The 20493-nt window shown below is 45.6% G+C and overlaps 1 protein-coding gene across 1 annotated transcript in view; it reads left to right on the top strand.

Moving 5' to 3' along the window:
• Positions 1–4908: 4908 nt before the first annotated feature.
• The window catches only part of KAT2B (lysine acetyltransferase 2B), a 43394-nt gene continuing 27809 nt past the window's right edge, over positions 4909–20493 (top strand). The window contains exons 1-2 of the mRNA XM_060248769.1: positions 4909–5387; positions 19249–19375. Of these exons, the coding sequence (XP_060104752.1) occupies positions 5052–5387; positions 19249–19375 (463 nt within the window). The 5' untranslated portion in view covers positions 4909–5051. The remainder of the gene's footprint in view (positions 5388–19248; positions 19376–20493) is intronic.

Below are 20493 nucleotides of genomic sequence, written 5' to 3' on the forward strand. Positions count from 1 at the left end.
ATGGTAAAAGGCTGACCTGGCAGTGGCAGCTACTTAGGCCTCCATTGTTAAAGGATCCAAGAGCACCCCTAGGCTTTTAACCATCGAAGGTCGGTAAATGGACCTCTGGCCCTCAACCATGGCGATTCAGATACAGGACCTCCATCTTCATCAGATTTAATTTCAGTCCACTCAGCCTAAACCACCCTGCCACACCTTGCAATGCTGTGGACAGATCTTCTAGGATGGAGTCAGACTGGCCGCCCATCAGCAGACAGAGCTGGGTGTCATCTGCATACTGGTGACAACCCAGCCCATACCTCTGGGCGAGGGGGCGCATGTACATGTTGAATAATATCAGAGAAAGAACTGCTCCCTGTGGCACACCACAAATAAGTGGGTGTCGTCAGGATAGTTCATCTAGCACCACGGTCTGTCCCCAACCCTGGAGAAAGGAGGAGAGCCACTTCAAGGCCAACCCCCGGATTCCAGCATCGGCGAGGCAACAGGTCAATAGCTGATGGTTGACCGTGTCAAAAACTGCAAACAAGTCTAACAACATCAGCACTGCCGAGCCACCTCTATCCAGATACCTCTGGAGGTCATCTATGAGGGCAACCAGAACCATCTCTGTCCCATGACCCGGACGAAAACCGGATTGATGTGTGTTAAACATGGAAGCATCATCCAGAAAACTCTGAAGCTGCACTGCCACCGCCCTTTCAATAATCTTGCCTAAAAATGGCAAGTTAGACACTGGCCGGTAATTTGCCAATTTAGCTGGGTCTAGAGATGGCCTCTCACCTCATCACCTGCGACTCCTTGAGCGCTTTCATCAGCGCTGCCTTCGCACCATCCTCAACATCCACTGGAGTGACTTTGTGACCAACACTGAAGTTCTCAAGCGGGCGGAGGTTACCAGCATCGAGGCACTGCTGTTGAAGACGCAGCTGCGCTGGGCAGGGCATATTTCTAGGATGGAAAACCACCGCCTTCCCAAGATTGCCCTGTATGGCGAACTCTCCACCAGCCATCGAAATAGAGGGGCACCAAAGAAGAGGTACAAGGACTCCTTGAAGAAATCCCTTGGCACCTGTCGCATCAACCATCACCAGTGGTCTGACCTAGCCTCAGATCGCAAAGCATGGAGGCACACCATCCACCAGGCTGTTTCTTCTTTTGAGAACGCACGCATAGCTGGTCTTGAGGACAAAAGGAGATTGAGGAAGAATCGCACTGCTACAGAACCAACCCTAAATCAGACTTTTCCCTGCAGCCACTGTGGCCGGACCTGCCTGTCCCGCATTGGTCTTGTCAGCCACCAGCGAGCCTGCAGCAGACGTGGACTATTGCACCCTTCTTAAATCTTCGTTCGCGAAGCCAAGCCGAGAGAGAGAGAGATGGCTTTTTTAGGAGGGGGAGAACCATGGCCTCTTTAAGAGGCTGAGGGAAGGTTCCTTCAAGAAGGGACCTGTTGACAATTTCCCTTAGGGGAACCTGTAGCTCCTCTCAGCCGGCTTGGTGTAGTGGTTAAGTGCGTGGACTCTTATCTGGGAGAACCGGGTTTGATTCCCCACTCCTCCACTTGCACCTGCTGGAATGGCCTTGAACAGCCATAGCTCTGGCAGAGGTTGTCCTTGAAAGGGCAGCTCCTGTGAGAGTCCTCTCAGCCCCACCCACCTCGCAGAGTGTTTGTTGTGGGGGAGGAAGATAAAGGAGATTGTGAGCCACTCTGAGTGGAGGGCGGAATATAAATCCAATGTCGTCTTTTATTAGCCAAGAGGGGCATGGGTCGAACCTACAGGTGGTTGGGCGCACAGTGGAGAGAATTCTGTCAACTTCTTCCAGGCTGAGTGGAGCAAAAGAATCCAAAACTTGACTGGAAGACGTGCACAGAGCCCCGAGTTCATTTACTGTTTCCAAAGTGGCAGAGAGGTCACGGCAGAGTGACAAGACTTTATCTGCGAAAAAACTCACAAATGCCTCATAGCCGATATCCAATTCTCTAGCATTTGGAATACCCTGTGGTAGGGTAGTTAAAGACCAAATTGTCCTAAATAATTGTACTGGGCGTGAGTTCGCAGATGCAATCATGGTCGCAAGATATACCGTATTTTCTTAGCGGCCTTGACTGCCACCTCATAGGTTCTCATATATGACCTATAAGCTGTTCTTGTCACTTCGTCGCAGGCCTGCTGCCACTGCCTCTCTAGCCGTTTCAGCCTCTGTTTTATCTGCTGTAGTCCTGGCGTATACCAGGGTGCCAGCTTCGTACTGGGACGCAGAGGGCTCCTGGGAGCGATTTCATCAATGGCCGTAGTGAGCCTGTTATGCCAGGTCTCCACAAGCTCATCTAGAGAATTGCCAGGGGGCCAAGAATCCTGAAGAGCCATCTAGAACCGCATAGGGTCCATTTGGCTCCGTGGGTGGGCTAAAATACACCCACCGTCCAAACAGGGTTGGAGCGGGATATTCAAACAGGCCTTCAGGGCATAGTGGTCCGACCATGGCACTGCATCAGCAGTAATGCAGTCCACTGTCATTCAAATCCAGAATGTGACCAGCCTGATGGGTGGGAGTTGTTACATATTGAGAGAGTCCCAGTGCCGCCATGGATGACACTAGGTCCGACGCCAATGTGGAGCCCACGTCATCAGCATGGACGCTGAAGTCAACCAAGACCAAAAGTCTAGGGTGCTCCAACGCCCAGCCTGCTATGGTCTCCGCAAGAGCTGGCAGGGCATTGACCGGTGCAGCAGGCGCGTCGTTACACCAGGTAAATAGCCAAACTCTCTTGCGCCTCAACCACTAGACTGGTACATTCAACACTGGTGATCCTTGGGGCCAGGAGTGCCCGGAAGGAGTAAGCCTCCCAGATGAACATCGCTACTCCTCCCCCCATCCGCTAGTCTGTGATTGGTGAAGGACTGAGAACTCAGGGGGAGCTACTTGGGAAAGAGCAACTGTCTCTCCATCTCGCACCCAGGTCGCAGTCATGCAAGCCAGGTCCATATTCTGTTCTAGCAAGAAATCTCGCAAGACAGAGGCCTTATTATTAATGGACCTGGCGTTGCACAACACCAATGTCGAAGGAGAATATTTTAACTTGACCCCACTGTTTGCAACCTTTGGGATGGGACACAGGCTGGAAGGGGATCGAGCATTCTGTTATCTTGGCCTCCTTCCCTTATATGAATGCCTGTTCCCATTGCTGTACTTTCCCCTCTGCAGAAGCACCAGGATCCCCAGCTCAGTCATCTCACACCAATGATCTCCGTAGGAACCTCAGACCAGTCAAGATGTAACACTGAGTGGCAACCACAGTACTAGGCCACCAGTCAACACCCAATATGCTTCAACGTGACAAAAGAATACACCACTGATCTTGTCTATCCTGTTCCTAAAAGCCTAACTAATAACATTAACTCTACCCACTAATTAACTACACTAAAACCCTACCCATTGCTAATTAATCCCCTCCAACTAGTACTGTGCAAGATTTCATAATAAACTAGGAACCTAATTAATCAGCCCTTCAGTTATATTTCTAATACCCTCCCAGCAGCCAATTAATAAATAATTCAATCAGTACTAAAAACCCTCAATCAGTACAAAAAAACCCAATGGCAGATATTCCCAAGGTGGGACCTGCTCTCCTCCTCCCTTTAGCATTAATTAGTTACATATAAATCAGTGACTGTTGTATGAGAATATGCTTTTATTATAACAATGTCACTGCAACATTTTGATAGCCTGTATACTAATGAAGCTGATGAATAATAAAGCAGCGGACACTCCTCTCAAGATACTCCTGTCTTTCTTGACCTATGCAAAACTATCAACATGTTCTGTGTTTCAGCTCCATTTCTTAGAAGGAAAAGGCTATCAGTGTTGTAAATGAGAAAGAAACCTGCGGGCAAGCATGCAGACTGTTACTGTGTAGGCACTATTCCAAACGCTGGAGTGCAGGCAATCTAGATCATCTGCATAGAATTGTGCACAGAAGATGCACAGTTGTTCCCTTCCATCTGCTTGAAGTTATCTGCAGCATTACGATTGCCCTGTAGGCGCAAAAGGGAAGGAGAGAAGCTTTGAGGTCACTTTTGAGATTTTATCTAACCCTCCGAGGCACACCGAAGATGAGGAAGTTTGCCAAAGCAATTCACTGCTGTCAAAGATTATATCACACACAACTGTTATTCTCCTGCAGCACATTCCATGTTTAATGAATGTGGAGAAGTGGTTAAAATGTTGGACTAAAATCTGGGGGGCATTGAACTCCCTGCTGTGCTATGAAGCTTACTGAGAGACCCTGGGCCAACCACTATCTCCCTCCCTCCCAAACCAGGAAGAAACAGGTATGGTGCCCTGAGCTCTTTGAGAAAAGAGCAGGTGATGTCATAATATCAGGCGCAGGTTCAAGGTGATGCCAAGACGACCTTGAGCCCTTATTCTCTTTCAGCCTCGCCCTCAGAGGTTTCTAGGGAAGATAAAATGGGGAAGGAAGAACTTATGTATGCTGCCTTCAGGAACCCTGGGTTAAAAGAAGGCGCACTAGCTAGATGTTGACGCCACAACCATCCCCACCGGAACCTTTCCCGTAGTGTCAACTAAAACTTGGCTGCTGGAACGGGCGCGCGTGTTGTGCCAAAGGCGCTTTGGCGTTTCATAGCGCTCGTGCGGCTAGGCTTGGCTAGGGCTGGTGGCGACGCCACCGCGCTGCCGCTTCGCCTCCTCGGCAGCGAAAGCAGGCCAGGCCGCAGCGCCCCAGGCAGGCAGCGCAGCGCAGCGACGACCGCCGCCGCCGCACCAGGCCCCGGCCAGGAACATGTCCATCCTTCCCTCCCCGTTGGCTTCTTCGCAGGCGCCTCCGCCTCCTCTCCCCGGCAGGACCCGCCCGCGGTGCGGCCTGTCCCCTCCCTCCTGAGGGAGCAGCCGGCGGCAGCCGAGCAGGGAAAGGGGAGGGTCTAGAGCGCTCGACGGGCGCACGGAGCCGGGCAACCGAGCGAACCTGGCGGCGGCGGCGGCGGCGACGACACCCCAGCCGAGCCTCCCGCCACCCGGGCTGCGGCATGTCTGAGGCTGGCGCGGCCGGGGCGGGTGCGACAGCGGCGGCCACCGCAGCAGCCGCTGGAGGAGGAAGCGGCGGCGGCGGCGGGGGGAGCAGCGGCGGCGCTGGAGCGGTGCAGCAGGGCTCCCCGGCCGCCGGAGGTCTGGCCGCCGCTTGCGGACCCGCCCGAGCTGTGATCGCGGCGGCGGCGGCCGCCACTGCCGAGAGCCCTGCGGCTGTCGCGGGCGGTAGCGGAGGAGGCCCCGGCTCGGCTCGCATCGCGGGCAAGAAGGCGCAGCTCCGCTCCGCGCCCCGCGCCAAGAAGCTCGAGAAGCTGGGCGTCTACTCCGCCTGCAAGGTACCCGCCCGGCCCGGGGGGTGGGGGAGAAGAAGGACGGAGCCGCCGCCGCAGCGACCGCCCTCCTTGGTCGCTGCCGATAGGGGGCGTCCTAAATCTCCGCTCGAGCTCTCTGCGGTTGCACTCGGAGTGCGGGGTGCGCCGTGCTCGGGTCGAAAGCGGAGCAAAGCCTTCACGACGGAGTGGCGGTGGGGGCTCTGGTGTGCGTGCGGGTCCCCCCCCCTCCCCGCCTGCTTTCCCGCTTTCTTAGTTTAGCAACAGGTTTTCTGTGAACGAAGCAGATCGTTGCCTACTGTCTCCTTTTATTATTGTTTTGCTTTATTCTTGGTATTCGCTTTCAAGAACACTTAATAGGGGGTTAATTACCCCTTGACGCCTTTTTAAACCCTCGAGGCGGATGCGAAGTGGATTTCCTCCCACCACTGTTACTGGCAGTGCAGTCCTGTTAAACAAGAGTTGGACCTTGTAAAATCCGTTGAAGTCAGTGGGTTGAGAAGGGCGTAACTCTGTTTAGGATCGCACTGCCTGTATGTTACTGTTATGTTATGAGAGGACCTGATTTATGTTAGCAAAAACGGGATGCTAAATGTTCTAGAATCAATAAGTTAACGACAAGTAGTAAAAACGATGTATTATAGTGCAAGGGATCAAGTCTGTCTGGAAATTAAACAGTTTGGGATATACCCGGCCCACACATTTCGGAAGACTTAATGGCACTGCATGTTCCCACTCCTCCCCACTCCCCCAGCGGATCTGGAGACCTCTAGGAACAAAAATGTGGGTGACCCGTACATTTCTGCAGGAGGAGAAAGCGGAAACGTCTTTCTCCAGGAAATCCATGGACGGTTGGATACATCCCCTTGTCTTAGAAGGCTGTGCTTATTCTATTTAGATCCTCGATTTCCACAGTGTTGGGAGGTTTATGAATATGTATCGGGCAGGAAATGCACATGCTCAATCCGGGCCCGAAGCCTATGTTTCCAGCGCTTCCTAAAACGAAGTTCTTGTCTTGCCGCAAACTACGTTTCACAGATCTTTTGCTTTCTCCGGCAGAACCGCTTCACTTACATCCACTCCCACCGAGTGCTTCGGCTCAGTTCTGTCCCTTGAACTCTTTGCAGCGCAGTTCTCAGAGCCGCCACTCTCCACTGTTGCCCTGATCCTTTAAATACCCACCGCGATTTCGCGCCTGTAAGATTCTTCCCCGGGGGAGCCCCACACCGTTCTTTCCAAGTGACCCAGTTTCCAGTCCACCGCCCTCCACAGTGCCCTTCCGATTGAGGGCCTGGGCCTCTCTCCGGCCTCCTAGGCGGCCTTCCTCCTTTAATATGCGCCGCATGCCTCCTTCGGGTGATTTGGGAAGGGTTGGGTTTTACTAATGACTAACGCCGCAGGTTTGCTCAAGGACGAGGCGCGAAGCAACCAGTCGCGAGCGAGCAAGGGGCCGTGCGAGGAAGTCTGCGCGAGAGGCGGGATGGCCGCGCGACTTTGGGAGGCCGCGAGAGCCGGGCGACTCTTGCGTTGCTTCCACTCAGACCCAACCAGACAGGCCAGCGGTTACTATATTATTGGCTTGGAGAGATGCTGTCGCAGCTGCTTGTCGTGTAAACATGGGAGCTGGCAGGCAGACAAAGCTCTTTCAGGCGCCTGCTGCGTTGGTCTTCCGAAAGAATAAACAATCTCGGCCCCCCTCCCCTCCCCTCCCACTGCCTCCTTTCGCAAAACAGTCATTCCAGCACACTGTGCCCTGCCAGGCTACTTGGGGGAGGTGAGCCGAGAGCTCGGATTGGGGATTTGCAGCTGCGCTCCTCCTATCTCCACCCGCCCCTCTTTTCCTTGCCTGGTCTTGGCAACAGAGCCTTTGTTTTGACAGGCCGACAGCTGAAGGAGGTGGGGACTTTGGCTTGTTCATTCTGCAGCCTTGATAAGTAATCTGATGAGGCCAGAGGCCAGTAGACAGAGAGCAGGGCCCCAGGAGCTTTCTTTTATTACAATAAAAGACAGCTAAATTAGCAGAGCAGCCCTAAGGAGAGTTGCACCCATCTAGATTCATTGGTTTATACCAAGACCTGCTTGGTATTGTGCTGTAAGTAAATAGAACAGCACAATATGGCATTAAAATAATACTCGGAACATAGGGTAGACTACTCCGCATAAAGAGGTCATTTTGTGAGTGTGTTATGTTCCTGCATGATGCAACGTCACCCTGGAGTCGGAAACGACTGGTGCTTGCACAGGGGACTACCTTTACCTTTTCATGTGCCAGCAAGTCTCTTACGTTTTATAGCAGCCATGAGAATCAGTGACCTCTAAACTGTGGTGAGGGGGGTTGTGTGTGTCCATGAAGCAGACAGCAATTCCATCAGGAGAAGAGCCGACATAGTTTGCAGGGCCATATTGCATGGGCTTCATTGGCAAGTGATTCAGACTTTGAATTAGAGCTTGTTGACCTTTTCAGTATTTAAGTTTCACATTCTTAGGGTGGTTGACAAGAACTAATCTGACCTTGATCTCTGGTTTGTGACTTAACCTGAACTAAATGGTGATTCAAACAGGTGATTAGGCTGTGCTGGAAATATATTTGTGTCACAGAAAACACCCATAGAATTAGCTGCCTGGTGCTTGCTGTGTTCAGTTGAGGCAAGCAAATAAGACAAAGTTATTATTGGTAGCTTAATGTTAGTATAATTCAGTGATGATGCAATAATTAGCTCCACTGGGCTATATACACTGGCAGAATAACATAAATGAAAATAATTTTGGATTGATTGACACATATTTGCCAGGAATGATACTTCAAATTCTTGGATGTCAGAGCTGTTCCCATATGTTTTTTTTTTTTCTGCTTTGGCATCCAGAATTGGAGAACTTTCTTTTAGAGCATCCATATGGCATTGTGCTCTGATCATCCTCTTCTTGTCCTTGGAACACTTTTACCAAATCTGCTTCACTGCAAACTTTATTGGGAAGATAGGGCCTAAGTGCCTTACCACATCATCTGAATGGGAAGGTGTGGATTTTAAAAGATCCTGCCCACATAGTTTGGGGGCAGTTTGGGGAAGCCCAGTGGAGATGGGATGCCATCATGTTTGTGATCCTTCAGGAGAACTGGTCTCTGTAGTTCTGAGATACATTGTAATTCCAGGAGAACTTCAGACCCCACCTTGAAGTTGGTAACACCTATATAGGCGCCACTTTCCTTTGAATCAGCCCCTTACATCTGCTGTTTTACCTGCTGTTCTACCAGAAGGCTTTTAAAGAGTTCTTTTTTTAAAAAGGTAATTGCTACACTACAGTGCTACACCATTTATTCATTTAAAAAACCCCAAATCCTTCCAATGTTATGGTTTGGAAAAAATTAGGAAAATTCTGGCTGATGGAGGAAAGTGCTTAGAAAACTCTTGTATGAAAGCTCTTATCCAGTGCTTTTCAGCCTTTTGGCTGAAATTAAAGGTAATACTGAGATTCTGTGTGTATTGTATTTTGTTGAGGATGTATGTAGTCAACATTTTGTAATTTTTTTAAAAAATTTGGAATGCTTTATTGAGTTAAGAAGTGCGATACAGATATAACAAACGAAAACCATGAGTATGCATCAAATATCAAAACATGACACCATGAAACATTACAGAGTGCAGTTACGAAAGTAATTGACAGGACATCAATATAGCGTGGTATGAGGCATTGGGGATTCTATTATCAGCATAAACTTTATCAATGAAGGGTCGCCATTTTTCTATAAAATTCGAGGAAGTAGTTTGCTGGGAACGATGAGGGCCTAAGTCATAAGTGAGCTTATCCAGTGCATAATAATCCCACAATTTTAACCACCAAGTTTGTCGTGAGGGGGGAGAGTGTTGTTTCCAAACTAGAGCTATTGCAAATTTAGCAGCCACAAACATGAGCGAGATCAATTCCTCTGCAGATTCGGGGATATTTGAGTTATCTAGAAGATTTAAAAGGGCAAATTAGGGCATAAATGGAGGAGAGTATGATGTGAGTTCTTGTACTTCTTGATAGATTTGTCTCCAAAAGCTATTTATGATTGGGCAATGCCACCAGCAGTGGCGAAAAGTACCCCTCTGTCCACAGTTCTTGAAACAGAGGGGTGAGATGGAAGACGAGTGCGCTAGCTGCACTGGGGTCCGGTACCATCGTGTGAGGACTTTAAGGGTTTGAAGTTGGACATTCATTGCTTTCGTTTTATATATGGAAGAACCCCAGATGGCTCGCCATTGCTCCTCAGTTAGTTCTATCTGCAAATCTCGAGCCCAGGCACCTTGATAGGAGTGCGGCTTTGCATTAAGGGGGCTGAGTAGCAATTGATATATTTTTGATATCAGTCCTTTGATCGGGATTGAATCACCGAATAGGATAACATTTTGTATACTGACAATGTAATCCTAAGTATTACTAAAATGTAATTCGTACTGTGTTAACATACAGCCCTAAATAGAGATACATCCTTCTAAGTCCATTATAGTCCATGCATTTTCAGCAACCTTACTTTCTACTAAGTATGTTTAGGATTATAACCTTAAATATTTGTGCTGGGAGTAAAAAGGGGCTCCTGAGTTTTTGAAGTGATATTTCCTGGTAGAATTGAGGCTGCATGCTAGAACCAATTTGCCAGAGACTTGAGTGGTTAAAATTGAAACTTCTTTTGATTCTTTGCTTAATATCTTGCTGACACACAAGGCAAACAGTTGAGTCAGCAAACAGAAATCTCCTTTAATACTGTTTCCATGTAGGCTGGGGTTAAAAGAGACAGTGTTTTTCTTTCCAAACAGGGCCAGATTAACAATTAAGCCAAGTAGACACTGGCCTATAGACCCCCATGCCTTTAGGGGCTTTGGGCCAGCTTTTCACCCCAGTTTCCCCCCTCCTTGCAGCCCTTCCAGCCAACAACAACTGAGCCACTCTTTGCCCAACTTGACTGTTGTGGCTGCTGCTGGTGTCATCACCAAGTTTGCCTCTCTCTCTGCAGCTTTGTCAAAGGGGCTTTTGAGAAGATGCCTGCAGGCTGCAGCGGGGGCTGTGACAAGTGGGGCAGGTGCTTGGACTCTGAGATAATATACGAGGGTGCCCCCAAGATTTCGACTGCCTAGGAGCCTCCACAGGGTTTAATCCGGCACTGTTTCCAAATAACTGATGGAATAACTGTGTGAAGCCTGCAAAAGATGTGGAAATAAAAAATGTCACTTTGAAATCCCATCTTTTTCCCACTCTCATTTTTGTATTGCTTTCATAATTCTTAGAGCTATTAAGTTTGAATTCTGTAGGATAAAAACAAAATTTGCATGTATGTTACCTATTTCTGTATGCATTTGTTATCTTAAAAACAGCAGGGGAATATATGTGCTACAGTGTTTGGCTTATCTGCTTCTTTCTTTTGACATCTCATTCTTCTTGCATCCTATTTTTCTGGCAGCAGTCTTTGGGTTGAAAGGTATTTGAAATAAATCTTTGCAGATTTGTTATGTACTTAGTCTATTAGAAGTTAGGAAAACAGGAATCATCAGAGCAGAAGGTAGAGGGCAGGACTTGAAGGATTGACATAACAGGGGAGGAGATGGTTGGGTATAGACTGGCAGCTGGGTCGCCTGGTAACCGTAGAGCCAGGTCTGAAGATAAGCCTTGGTGGGAGAGAAAGAGACAAAAGGGAAAGACTGCAAAGACAAAGTTAACTTCGGGGATAAAAATTTAACTTTTCTAATTTCACTTCAGTAGTTGGAAAAGTGGGAACTTGTAAAGTAACATAGAAAAATGAATGAATTTAGAGCAGGGCCACACAATTGGCAACCCCACGATTCTCCAAAGTGGAACACAACCTACCAATCAGGTATTGTGGCTTTGCTGTGACTTCTCCCAGTCCTTTGCTCAGTTTTATAGACCTGAGCAGCCAGCCAAACCCCAGCCCATCAAAAAGGCTTCTTGAGCGCCTTCTGGGTTAGTGGGCTGCATGAGGCATGCTGGATCACGAACCATGCAGGCCACCCTAAATAACTGTCTCTAATGTCTAATTATCATGTTAACTTTTTAACACTAGAATTGCATATTATTTCCTAGGGTTGCCAAGTCTGTATTGGAAAATACCTAGGGACTTTGGGTATGGATCCAGGAGAGGGCAAGGTTTGGGGAGGGGCCTCAACATGGTTCAATGCCATAGAGTTTACTCGTCAAAGCTGTCCATCTTAAATAGATCCCTCTCGGAAGGGCTTTTCCCAACGCCTCTAAAAGAGGCCATGGTCTGCCCTCTCCTGAAAAAGGTTACATCAGATCTGACTGAATTGGCACATTACCGGCCGGTCTCAAATTTGCCCTTTTTGGGCAAAATTATTGAGAGGGCAGTAGCATCACAGTTACAGGGTTTTCTGGATGACACTTTCGTCCTAGATCCCCACCAGTCTGGCTTTCGTCCGGGTCATGGGACGGAGACAGTGCTGGTTGCGTTGGTGGATGACCTCCAGCGGCATCTGGGTCGAGGCAGCTCGGCGGTACTGATGTTGGACCTATCGGCTGTGTTTGATACGGTCAACCATTGGCTGCTGTCCCGCTGCCTCGCCGATGCAGGGATTCAGGGGGTGGCCTTGCAATGGCTTTCCTTTTTCCTTGAGGGTCAGGGACAAAGGGTGGTGATTGGGGATGAACTGTCCCAGAGGCACCCACTTAATTCTGGGGTGCCACAGGGGGCAGTGCTCTCCCCGATGTTATTTAACATCTACATGTGCCCCCTTGCCCAGATTGCCTGAAGGTGTGGATTGGGCTGTCACCAGTATGCTGACGACACCCAACTCTATCTTCTGATGGATGGCCGGCCTGACTCCATCCCAGAAAATTTGGACTTGGCATTGCAAGCTGTGGCAGGGTGGCTCAGGCTGAGTAGGTTGAAGTTGAATCCAGCGAAGACAGAGGTCCTTTGCCTGTGCCGTGGTGGTCTGGGAAGGGAAATCCCCCTACCAGCCTTTGATGGTGTGCCATTGAAAATGGCGCGCAAAGTCAAGAGCTTGGGGGTGCTACTGGAGCCTGCCTTGTCAATGGAGGCCCAGATAGCACCCACTGCTAAATCCGCCTTTTTTCATCTTAGGCGGGTGAGGCAGTTGGCTCCCTTCCTGGAGCGCGACAACCTGGCAACAGTGATCCATGCAACGGTCACCTCGAGGTTGGACTAGTGTAATGCACTCTACATGGGGCTGCCCCTGTGCCGAACCCAGAAATTGCAACTAGTGTAGAATGCGGCAGCCAGGCTGCTGTTGGGGCTCCCTAAGTGGGAGTACATACAGCCGAAGCTGCGGGAACTGCACTGACTGTCAATAGTGTATCGAATTCGTTACAAGGTGTTGGTTATCACCTTTAAAGCCCTATATGGCCGAGGACCTGCCTACCTTAGGGACCGTCTCTCTCCATACATTCCCCAGAGGGTACTGTGATCTGGCTCTCAAAATCTTTTGGCAGTCCCCAGGCCGAAGGAGGCCAAACTGAAAGTCACCAGGGAAAGGGCCTTCTCATTTACAGCTCCCCACTGGTGGAACCAGCTGCTGGAGGAGGTGCGGGCCTTGCAGAGCCTTACCCAGTTCCGCAAGGCCTGCAAGACTACCCTCTTCCAGCTGGCTTTTGCCTAATATGGAATTTACTGTAGAAGAAAGCCGTCACTACGGAACAACTGTAAGATGGACAACACCGAGATTTTAGCACCAAACTAATCTGTTGGTTTTAATTAGTTGGTTTTAATGTAAGATAATAATATGCATTTATGATTTGTAAATTGTTTTATATACATCTTGTTTTAACTGCTGAAATGTAGCATATTATGTTATGACATGTGAGCCGCCCTGAGCCTGCTTTGGCAGGGAAGGCGGGATATAAATTAAAGATTATTATTATTATTTTCTCTAGGGGAGCTGATCCCTGCCAGCTGGAGACTAGACCCTGACTGAGTAGACCAAAAGATTCAGACCAGTAGCAAAAGGGAAAATGAACAGTTCGGCTGATAAACAGGGCAATAAAAAATAACCATGTACAGCCCTGACCTGGGTAGCCCATGCAAGCCAGATCTCAGAAGCTAAGCAGGGTCAACTCTGGCAAGTACCTGGATGGGAGACCTCCTTGGAATTATTTATTTATTTATTTTTCGTATTTATATCCTGCCCTCCCTGCCGAAGCAGGCTCAGGGCGGCTAAATACCAGGAGTTGGGAGGCAGGGGCAGCTTTATTCAGCCACCTCCCTGAATATCTTCCAGGCCCCCAGTAGGGTTCAGTCACCAAAGGTTGTTGTGACTTCCAGGTGCACACACACTCACACATGCATGCATACACACACTCTTATAAAAATACAAAAACAAATTCACAGAACCAAAGATGTTTGGCAGTGTGCAAAAGTTGTTTTCTGTACCCAGGACTACTTTACATATTGTGCTACTGCTGAGAACAGGGGAGTAAAATCCAGCAACGTCCTAGCTGAAACAGAGGTTCTTCAAGAGCTTGCAACCCCTTGCGCAAGCAGAACACTGTGTTAATTCTTCTACAGGCTCTTGTAGAAGTGATTGTGGAATAGTGCCAGCAGTTGTTTTCCTTCCATGCATGGTCCCTTTCATTCAATACTAAGGCCATTTCCATCTATTTTAATAACTTGCTTATCTGTGCTAAGTTTAATATAAATAGTATTCACAGGAAAATTGACTGTCATAAAGAATAGGAATAGAATAGCCATAAAAACACGGCCGTATGGACATGTACATTTGAACAACTGAAGATTGAGTATAGCTGCCAGCTATTCTCAATCTTGACTTCCTGATTCTGTATGCCACATGTGCTTAATATGTGTGCTAGTACACAAACTTATAGCATGCACATTTTATATTTTAACTGTACATTGAATGCACATTGTTCATGCACTTTAAAATGCAATGTATGAAGTAATTGTCTATAAGGCAAACCAGTATTATCCTTGATGGGTGATTAAGATAGTGACTTGCCTAAAGCCTGACAAAATTCATGTCTCAGCTAAGTTTTAAACTAGGGACTTCCAGATCATGAGTTGTGGTGAAACGTAAAACATAACTACCTACGATTTTCTGTGCCATATGTCTCTCACAAGAATGAAAACTGAAAACCTCAGTTATTATAAACCACTGTAACATGCTAGGCATTATTGAAATCCTGAGCTACAGAGGTTGGAAAGGGCCATGGCTCAGAGCAACTGCTTGACATGGAGAAGATCTCGGGTTCAGTCACTGGTATTTCCAGTTAAAAGGATCAGGTAGTATGGAATGTGGAAGATCATCACCCGAGTAGACAATACTAACCTTGATGGGCTGATGGGAATGATTCCGTTTAAGGCAGCTGCATGTTGGTTTGTGTATGTGTTCTTTGAGGTATATCCTTTTTACAGAGATCCTAAGAACTTTTTAAAGTCACCATCACCTGGAGCTTTTTGGGGTTTGACCCAAACAACAGCTTTTTCCACTCCACCCTGGAGTACTGCATCACCAACTCTTTTTAAAATTTCCTGAGCAAGACTGTCTCTCCTGTACATACAGAACTAGTTTAATAGTTCTCTGGATTGCAGGCAGAACTTTATTTTTTCCTAAATATTAGTGTTTTGTTGTTTACTATTTCAAGAAAGAGCAGTAAACATCTGATGTGTTAAATGTATAAATTAATGACAATGCTCCTTGGTAGTGTATATAATTGCAATCCAAGCCTAGGGGTAAAGTTTATCATTAGAAAAATGTTCATCATAAAACTAATCTATAGTTATTTATTTTCCAATAGAATTTGAACCACTACAGCTTGGACTCCTCATTGATTAGTGTTTTGGTTGAGAGAATTTAATAATACAGTATTGCATAATGATACTGCAGTTAATTGCTAAATTCTACAAAACAATTTGCCCGGTATTGGATTTCTTTCTACGGGTGGGGAGGGGCAACCATTATTGTTGTTTACAAAAGTACAGAAACCATTGGCGTAATCTACCCTCTAACATGCATTTGAGAAATTTAAGAATTTACGCAGGAGTTTGCAAAATGATTCATTGTCATTTTCCCATAGAATTCCATTTTACTGCCAGAAACTGTATGAGCCTGAGTTTCCTACATCTGTCCCTAATAGTCTGGTTCAACAATCAACAGTGGCATGCTTTGGGCTGTATTTCACAAAACAGATAAGAGTAGAGCATTTGGATGTAAAATGATATATTCAAATCTGTGAAATTGGTTTTAAGCAAATATGGCTTTAATTCTGAGGGCTGAAAACCATGTATTAATTGACACGGGGTTACCACTAAAATGATTACTTGTACTGAGCCACCTCACTAAGAAAATTTATGAATGCTTACATGTACTGATGTCAGTATGTCATGCATTCCTTTGCTAGCAGCTTCCAGTGATGTGAGGTTGGATGAGAAATGCTTGACATAATTATGGGCAAGTGATCTTATGCAGTTTGAGGGAAGCCATTTTGAGTGGCAGCTCCATGTTGTATGTAACATATATTTCTGCCCTTAACTAGAGTGTGACTATTGTAATTTTTTATAGAGAAAGAAGAATTTCGGTTGGTTTTGGATACAATAATAATATTGTAATGGTAGAGTTTTGGAAACACCAACATGATATTTTGTATCGGGGTTTTATAGCATCCTATGGGGTATTTTTGTTTTATAATGTAGCATTGTGATATAATTCTAATGAAAACTTTTTAAAAAAAACACCTAGAATGTGACTAGAATTATAATAATGTTTCCACTTGGTTTGAAAATTGTTGGTCAGAGCCAGTGTTGAATGTGGAATACATAAGTACCCACAAGCTTGGGTCCCTTGGTGCTCTCTGCTGTTGGAAAAAAATGGCCATTACTGGAATGGGAGTTCCTCACCTCCCCCTTCTGTTCTAGCCCCAAATAATCTCAAATGTTGCTCTGAAGAGGGGAAGGGCAAAGGACTCCCAGGAACAAAATAGGGAGGTAGTTGGAGATCTGTAGCTGAAAAGGGGAGCAAAATGGTTCCCCTGTTACCAGATATATACCATGGGATCCAAGCTAGTGGTTTTAGTTATTATTCTCTATCTGTATACTATTTCCCACGTCTGCTCCCATCTGCAGATAGCTAAATCTGCAGAAGGGAGTGAGCACCTAGTGGCACCCAGGGTAGACTTGCGGAAAAATCTTAAACCTTTTAAAAAATATACAGGGAAGGTTTAAATCCCTCTAAAAATAAGAGTGTTCTCTGTTTATGTGTAGAGAATGCACTTACTGTTGGGAGCTGTGGTGGAGCTGTGAGGGAGCTCGGCAGGTATGAGCCGCACAGGGCTTGCTACCATTGTTTGAAGAGAAGTCTCAGAGACTAAGAGCCATGCAGGGCTCAGTACCATTGCCGTTGTCGGGGGAGACTAAGAGCCATGCAGGGCTCAGTACCATTGCCGTTGTCGGGGGAGGAGAAGTCTCAGGGGGCCCAGTAGCTGGGAGCCATGCAGGGCTCACTGGTATCATTGTGATCAGTGGGTGGAAAGCCTTGGTGGGCTTGGCCATTGGGGGGCCACATGGGGCTTGCCACCATTGTTGGTGGGAGAGAGAGCTTCAGTGGTCTCAAGGATTGCAGCACTTATGGGGTGAATTAAGAGAGGGAGAGGAATTACTCCCCCCATGAGTATTGCAGGTCCCCATTAGTACAATATGTCCTCTTAATTAGTTTTCACAACAAAAGTCATCACAGTGATATACAATGTGTAGTTTATTTAAGATATTGTAGGTTCTTCAGAAGAACCAAATGTTTCAGTGGATTCTCTACTTCAGTGCTCATAATTCTTAAAGAGGTAATTTCATACATTCTTTTCTAATGAAAAGCAGAGGAGTGACATTTGATCAAGTTGCATGAGACAGTCAGGGAAAACATTGCAAAAGTCTCAAAGCTACTCAACAGGATGTAATGTAAGCTTCTAAAGAATGTATGTTCTCTGTTGTTCAAATATATTTTCCCCACTGGGGTCAAGAACTGAAGACACACATTTCAGCAAGATGTACTTGATCTGAGTGCCCTTTGTTGCCTTTGAAAACTGTTCTGAAGGGTTCAGTTGGTTCAAAATGTGCCTGCCACCTTCTTAGCAGGTGTGAGCTGGTGGGATATAACTATAAAGGAAGAACTATGCTGGCTCCCAAATTATTTGTGATTGTTGTTTTGGTATTATAAACCTTTAAAGCCCTAAATAGCTTGGATCCAGGATCCCTTGAAGTTGGTAGAGGAGGACTTACCATGAATCTTTTCTTTGTCTGAAATGGGCTCAAGGTTGTGATGCTTCCAGTGTTCATGGAACTCCCTTGCAGTTAGACCAGCTTAATTCTTCCCTTTAAAAGAATGTTTACTTTTTTATTATTTAGGTTGACATTTGGCAGGGTTTTGCTAGACTTAAAGAACTGTGGAAATTGTCACGTTTTAGTGTTTTGTAAAGTACGGTATATCTAAAATATCATTAAGTAGAGGGAAAGAAAGGGTGCAGATGGATTATTGTAAATTAAATATTACTTGTTTGGGAAGAGTTGGCCAGAAATAACAATTAAGTGGCAGGAAAAAAGGGGGGGGGGGAAGGGGAAAAAAAAGAGAACCTGTCTGTCATTCAAAATGCACTTCGCTATTTCTGTGGGAAGGCTGGAATTAATTCCTGGAAGTTCAGCTCTGCTGATGACAGTGTTCATGTATATGTTTGTTTGCATCCTCTAATTATTTTGCAGCACTGTGGTTCTGGGTAGTTACTCGGTATTTATGGATTTTAAAGTTGAGTAATAAATATAGCACAGTCTATTGTACATTATGCTTTTTTTGTGATATTGTTTTATGTCACAGGGTTGCAGGGACAGACTTATCAGTGCTTGATAGAATTACAGAATCCCAGCTTCATATTTATGGATGTCATTTGTGACCCTCCCCAGTATTTTTTTTTTCTTATAAACAGGCATACTTGTATGTGCATGGAGGAGAACACAAGCATTTATGTAGATTACATAGTTCATGTTGAGGACACATAAATATGTGAGTAACATATTGTATATACACAACATTTTAAGATGAAAAAAATATACAGAGAAGGGTTGCTTTCGCACAATTTCCTGGTACTTTGTCTTCTGACACTTGACAAGTTGTAAATTCCAGCCCTTGTAAAACATTTATATTGGGTGGTAAGAAAATAACACATTGATAAATGAAAATTCTCCCTCCTGCTGCAAAGCTGAATAGTAGTAGGACAAAATACTTTGTGTCATTTAGTGATTGCTCAGCTGTGACTGGACGGCACTTTACACACACACACTATAAACATTATGCACAATAGTGCATGATGAACACAAGTTATTTTGTGGAGGCTATTTCAGAGTTAATGGAAACGGAACTTGCAATCATGTTAAAGCTATTGCATTATTTCAGCAGCAATGGTCTTGCATGCTCATTTCTTCTGTGATGGAGAAATTCATGGGTAAAAGTCATGATACATTCCCATTAAAATTTAAAAGCTTTTTACATCTACAGTCATTCCAGGAACAGAAACCACTGTCTTCTATAGCATGAGTGGTTAGGTGTACTGGACCATATGCTGAGAACTGCAGGGTAATGTTTGGTTCATTAGGAAAATGGCCTTGCCAATTTTCTCAGCCAATATCTCTTCTGCTGCTAATATTTACCAGCCTAATAGGAAATTATTGCTTTATAAATTATGGCTGCTCATTTCATTTTGTGTATTTACAGTAACAGAATGATTATGTTCCAGCGCTACAAAAGTCTCTGCTTTATGAACATTAGTGATGACATGCCAGATGTTTGCATTCTCCAGAATTCATGGCATTATTCTCTCTCCTTCTCCCCTCCCTTTTTAATCACAGGCTGAAGAATCTTGTAAATGTAATGGCTGGAAAAACCCTAACCCACCTCCCACTCCACCCAGAGCAGACTTGCAACAGGCAGTTGTGTGTCTCACTGAACCATGTCGTAGCTGTAATCATGCCCTCGGTAGGTTTTGCAGCTTCTTCCCTTCTGCAGTTTCAGTACTTTTATTTGAAATCAAAGGCTGACTTTTAATCACAAGGTTGGGGAAAGTAGCAATACATTCCAAAACAAATTTGTGCTTTGAATTTTAATCGGTTTTAATTGAATGTAATACATTTAATAAATACCTATTCAAGTGGGTAACCATGTTGGTCTGAAGCAACAGAACAAAGTTTGAGTCCAGTGGCACTTTTATGACCAACAAGTTTAATTCTGGGTATAAGCTTTCCTGTGCACGCACACTTCATCAGATACATTGAAACAGCTTTCCTTGGTGTATAGGTAGAGAGCCTTATGTATAGGTAGAGAGGGGGGCGGGTTTGTTGCCAGGAAGGGCTAATTAGAGTCAAGATGCATAAATAGCTGGGCAAAAAGTATAGCTGAGATTGGATGCATAATACAACTGCTTTAATACAGTATCAGCTATATTTATCATCCAGTCACTTACACGTCTTGGCTCCAACTAGCCATTCCAGGCAACTGTGTGAACACCACTTTCCTACTATCTCGTGCAATAAACATAATACGTTTCAGTAGAAATAAAATATTCATCTGAAAAAAAAATATGGAAACCACATCCATATGTTAATCAGCCACAAGAAAAAAGAGTTTTCTCATATTGCTGTATTGTTCGTTATCTGTATCATTTGTTTGTTTATTAAAACATTTATATCCCGCCTTTCCTTATGCCTCAAGTCAACACAATAATAGTTAATAGTTCCCCGAGCACCTTTACCATCAAGGTGTTTATGTTATGCTAAACACTACCAGCCTATATTGTAAACAAATTTATAATTTGTTGCCAGTGATGTGGATCATGGTTTCTGTTAATTCTGTAATTATGAGACTATTTAGTTGGATGTAGTTTGTTTGATGTTTTGTTAGGTTTTTAATGTTGTAAGCCGCCCAGAGCCCGCTTGTGGGATAGGGAGGGGTATAAATCAATAAATTAAATTAAATTAAAAACTTTTTCAAGTCAAGGCATCTTACAATAATAGGTAACATTTTCAGTTAAAACCACAAATAAAATAGCAAACCCCATGTTTCTGCCCCCTCCTCTCCTTAAAAGGTGCCTGCCATTC

The sequence above is a fragment of the Heteronotia binoei genome, chromosome 10, assembly GCF_032191835.1.
Source record: "Heteronotia binoei isolate CCM8104 ecotype False Entrance Well chromosome 10, APGP_CSIRO_Hbin_v1, whole genome shotgun sequence".
Lineage (NCBI taxonomy): Eukaryota > Metazoa > Chordata > Lepidosauria > Squamata > Gekkonidae > Heteronotia > Heteronotia binoei.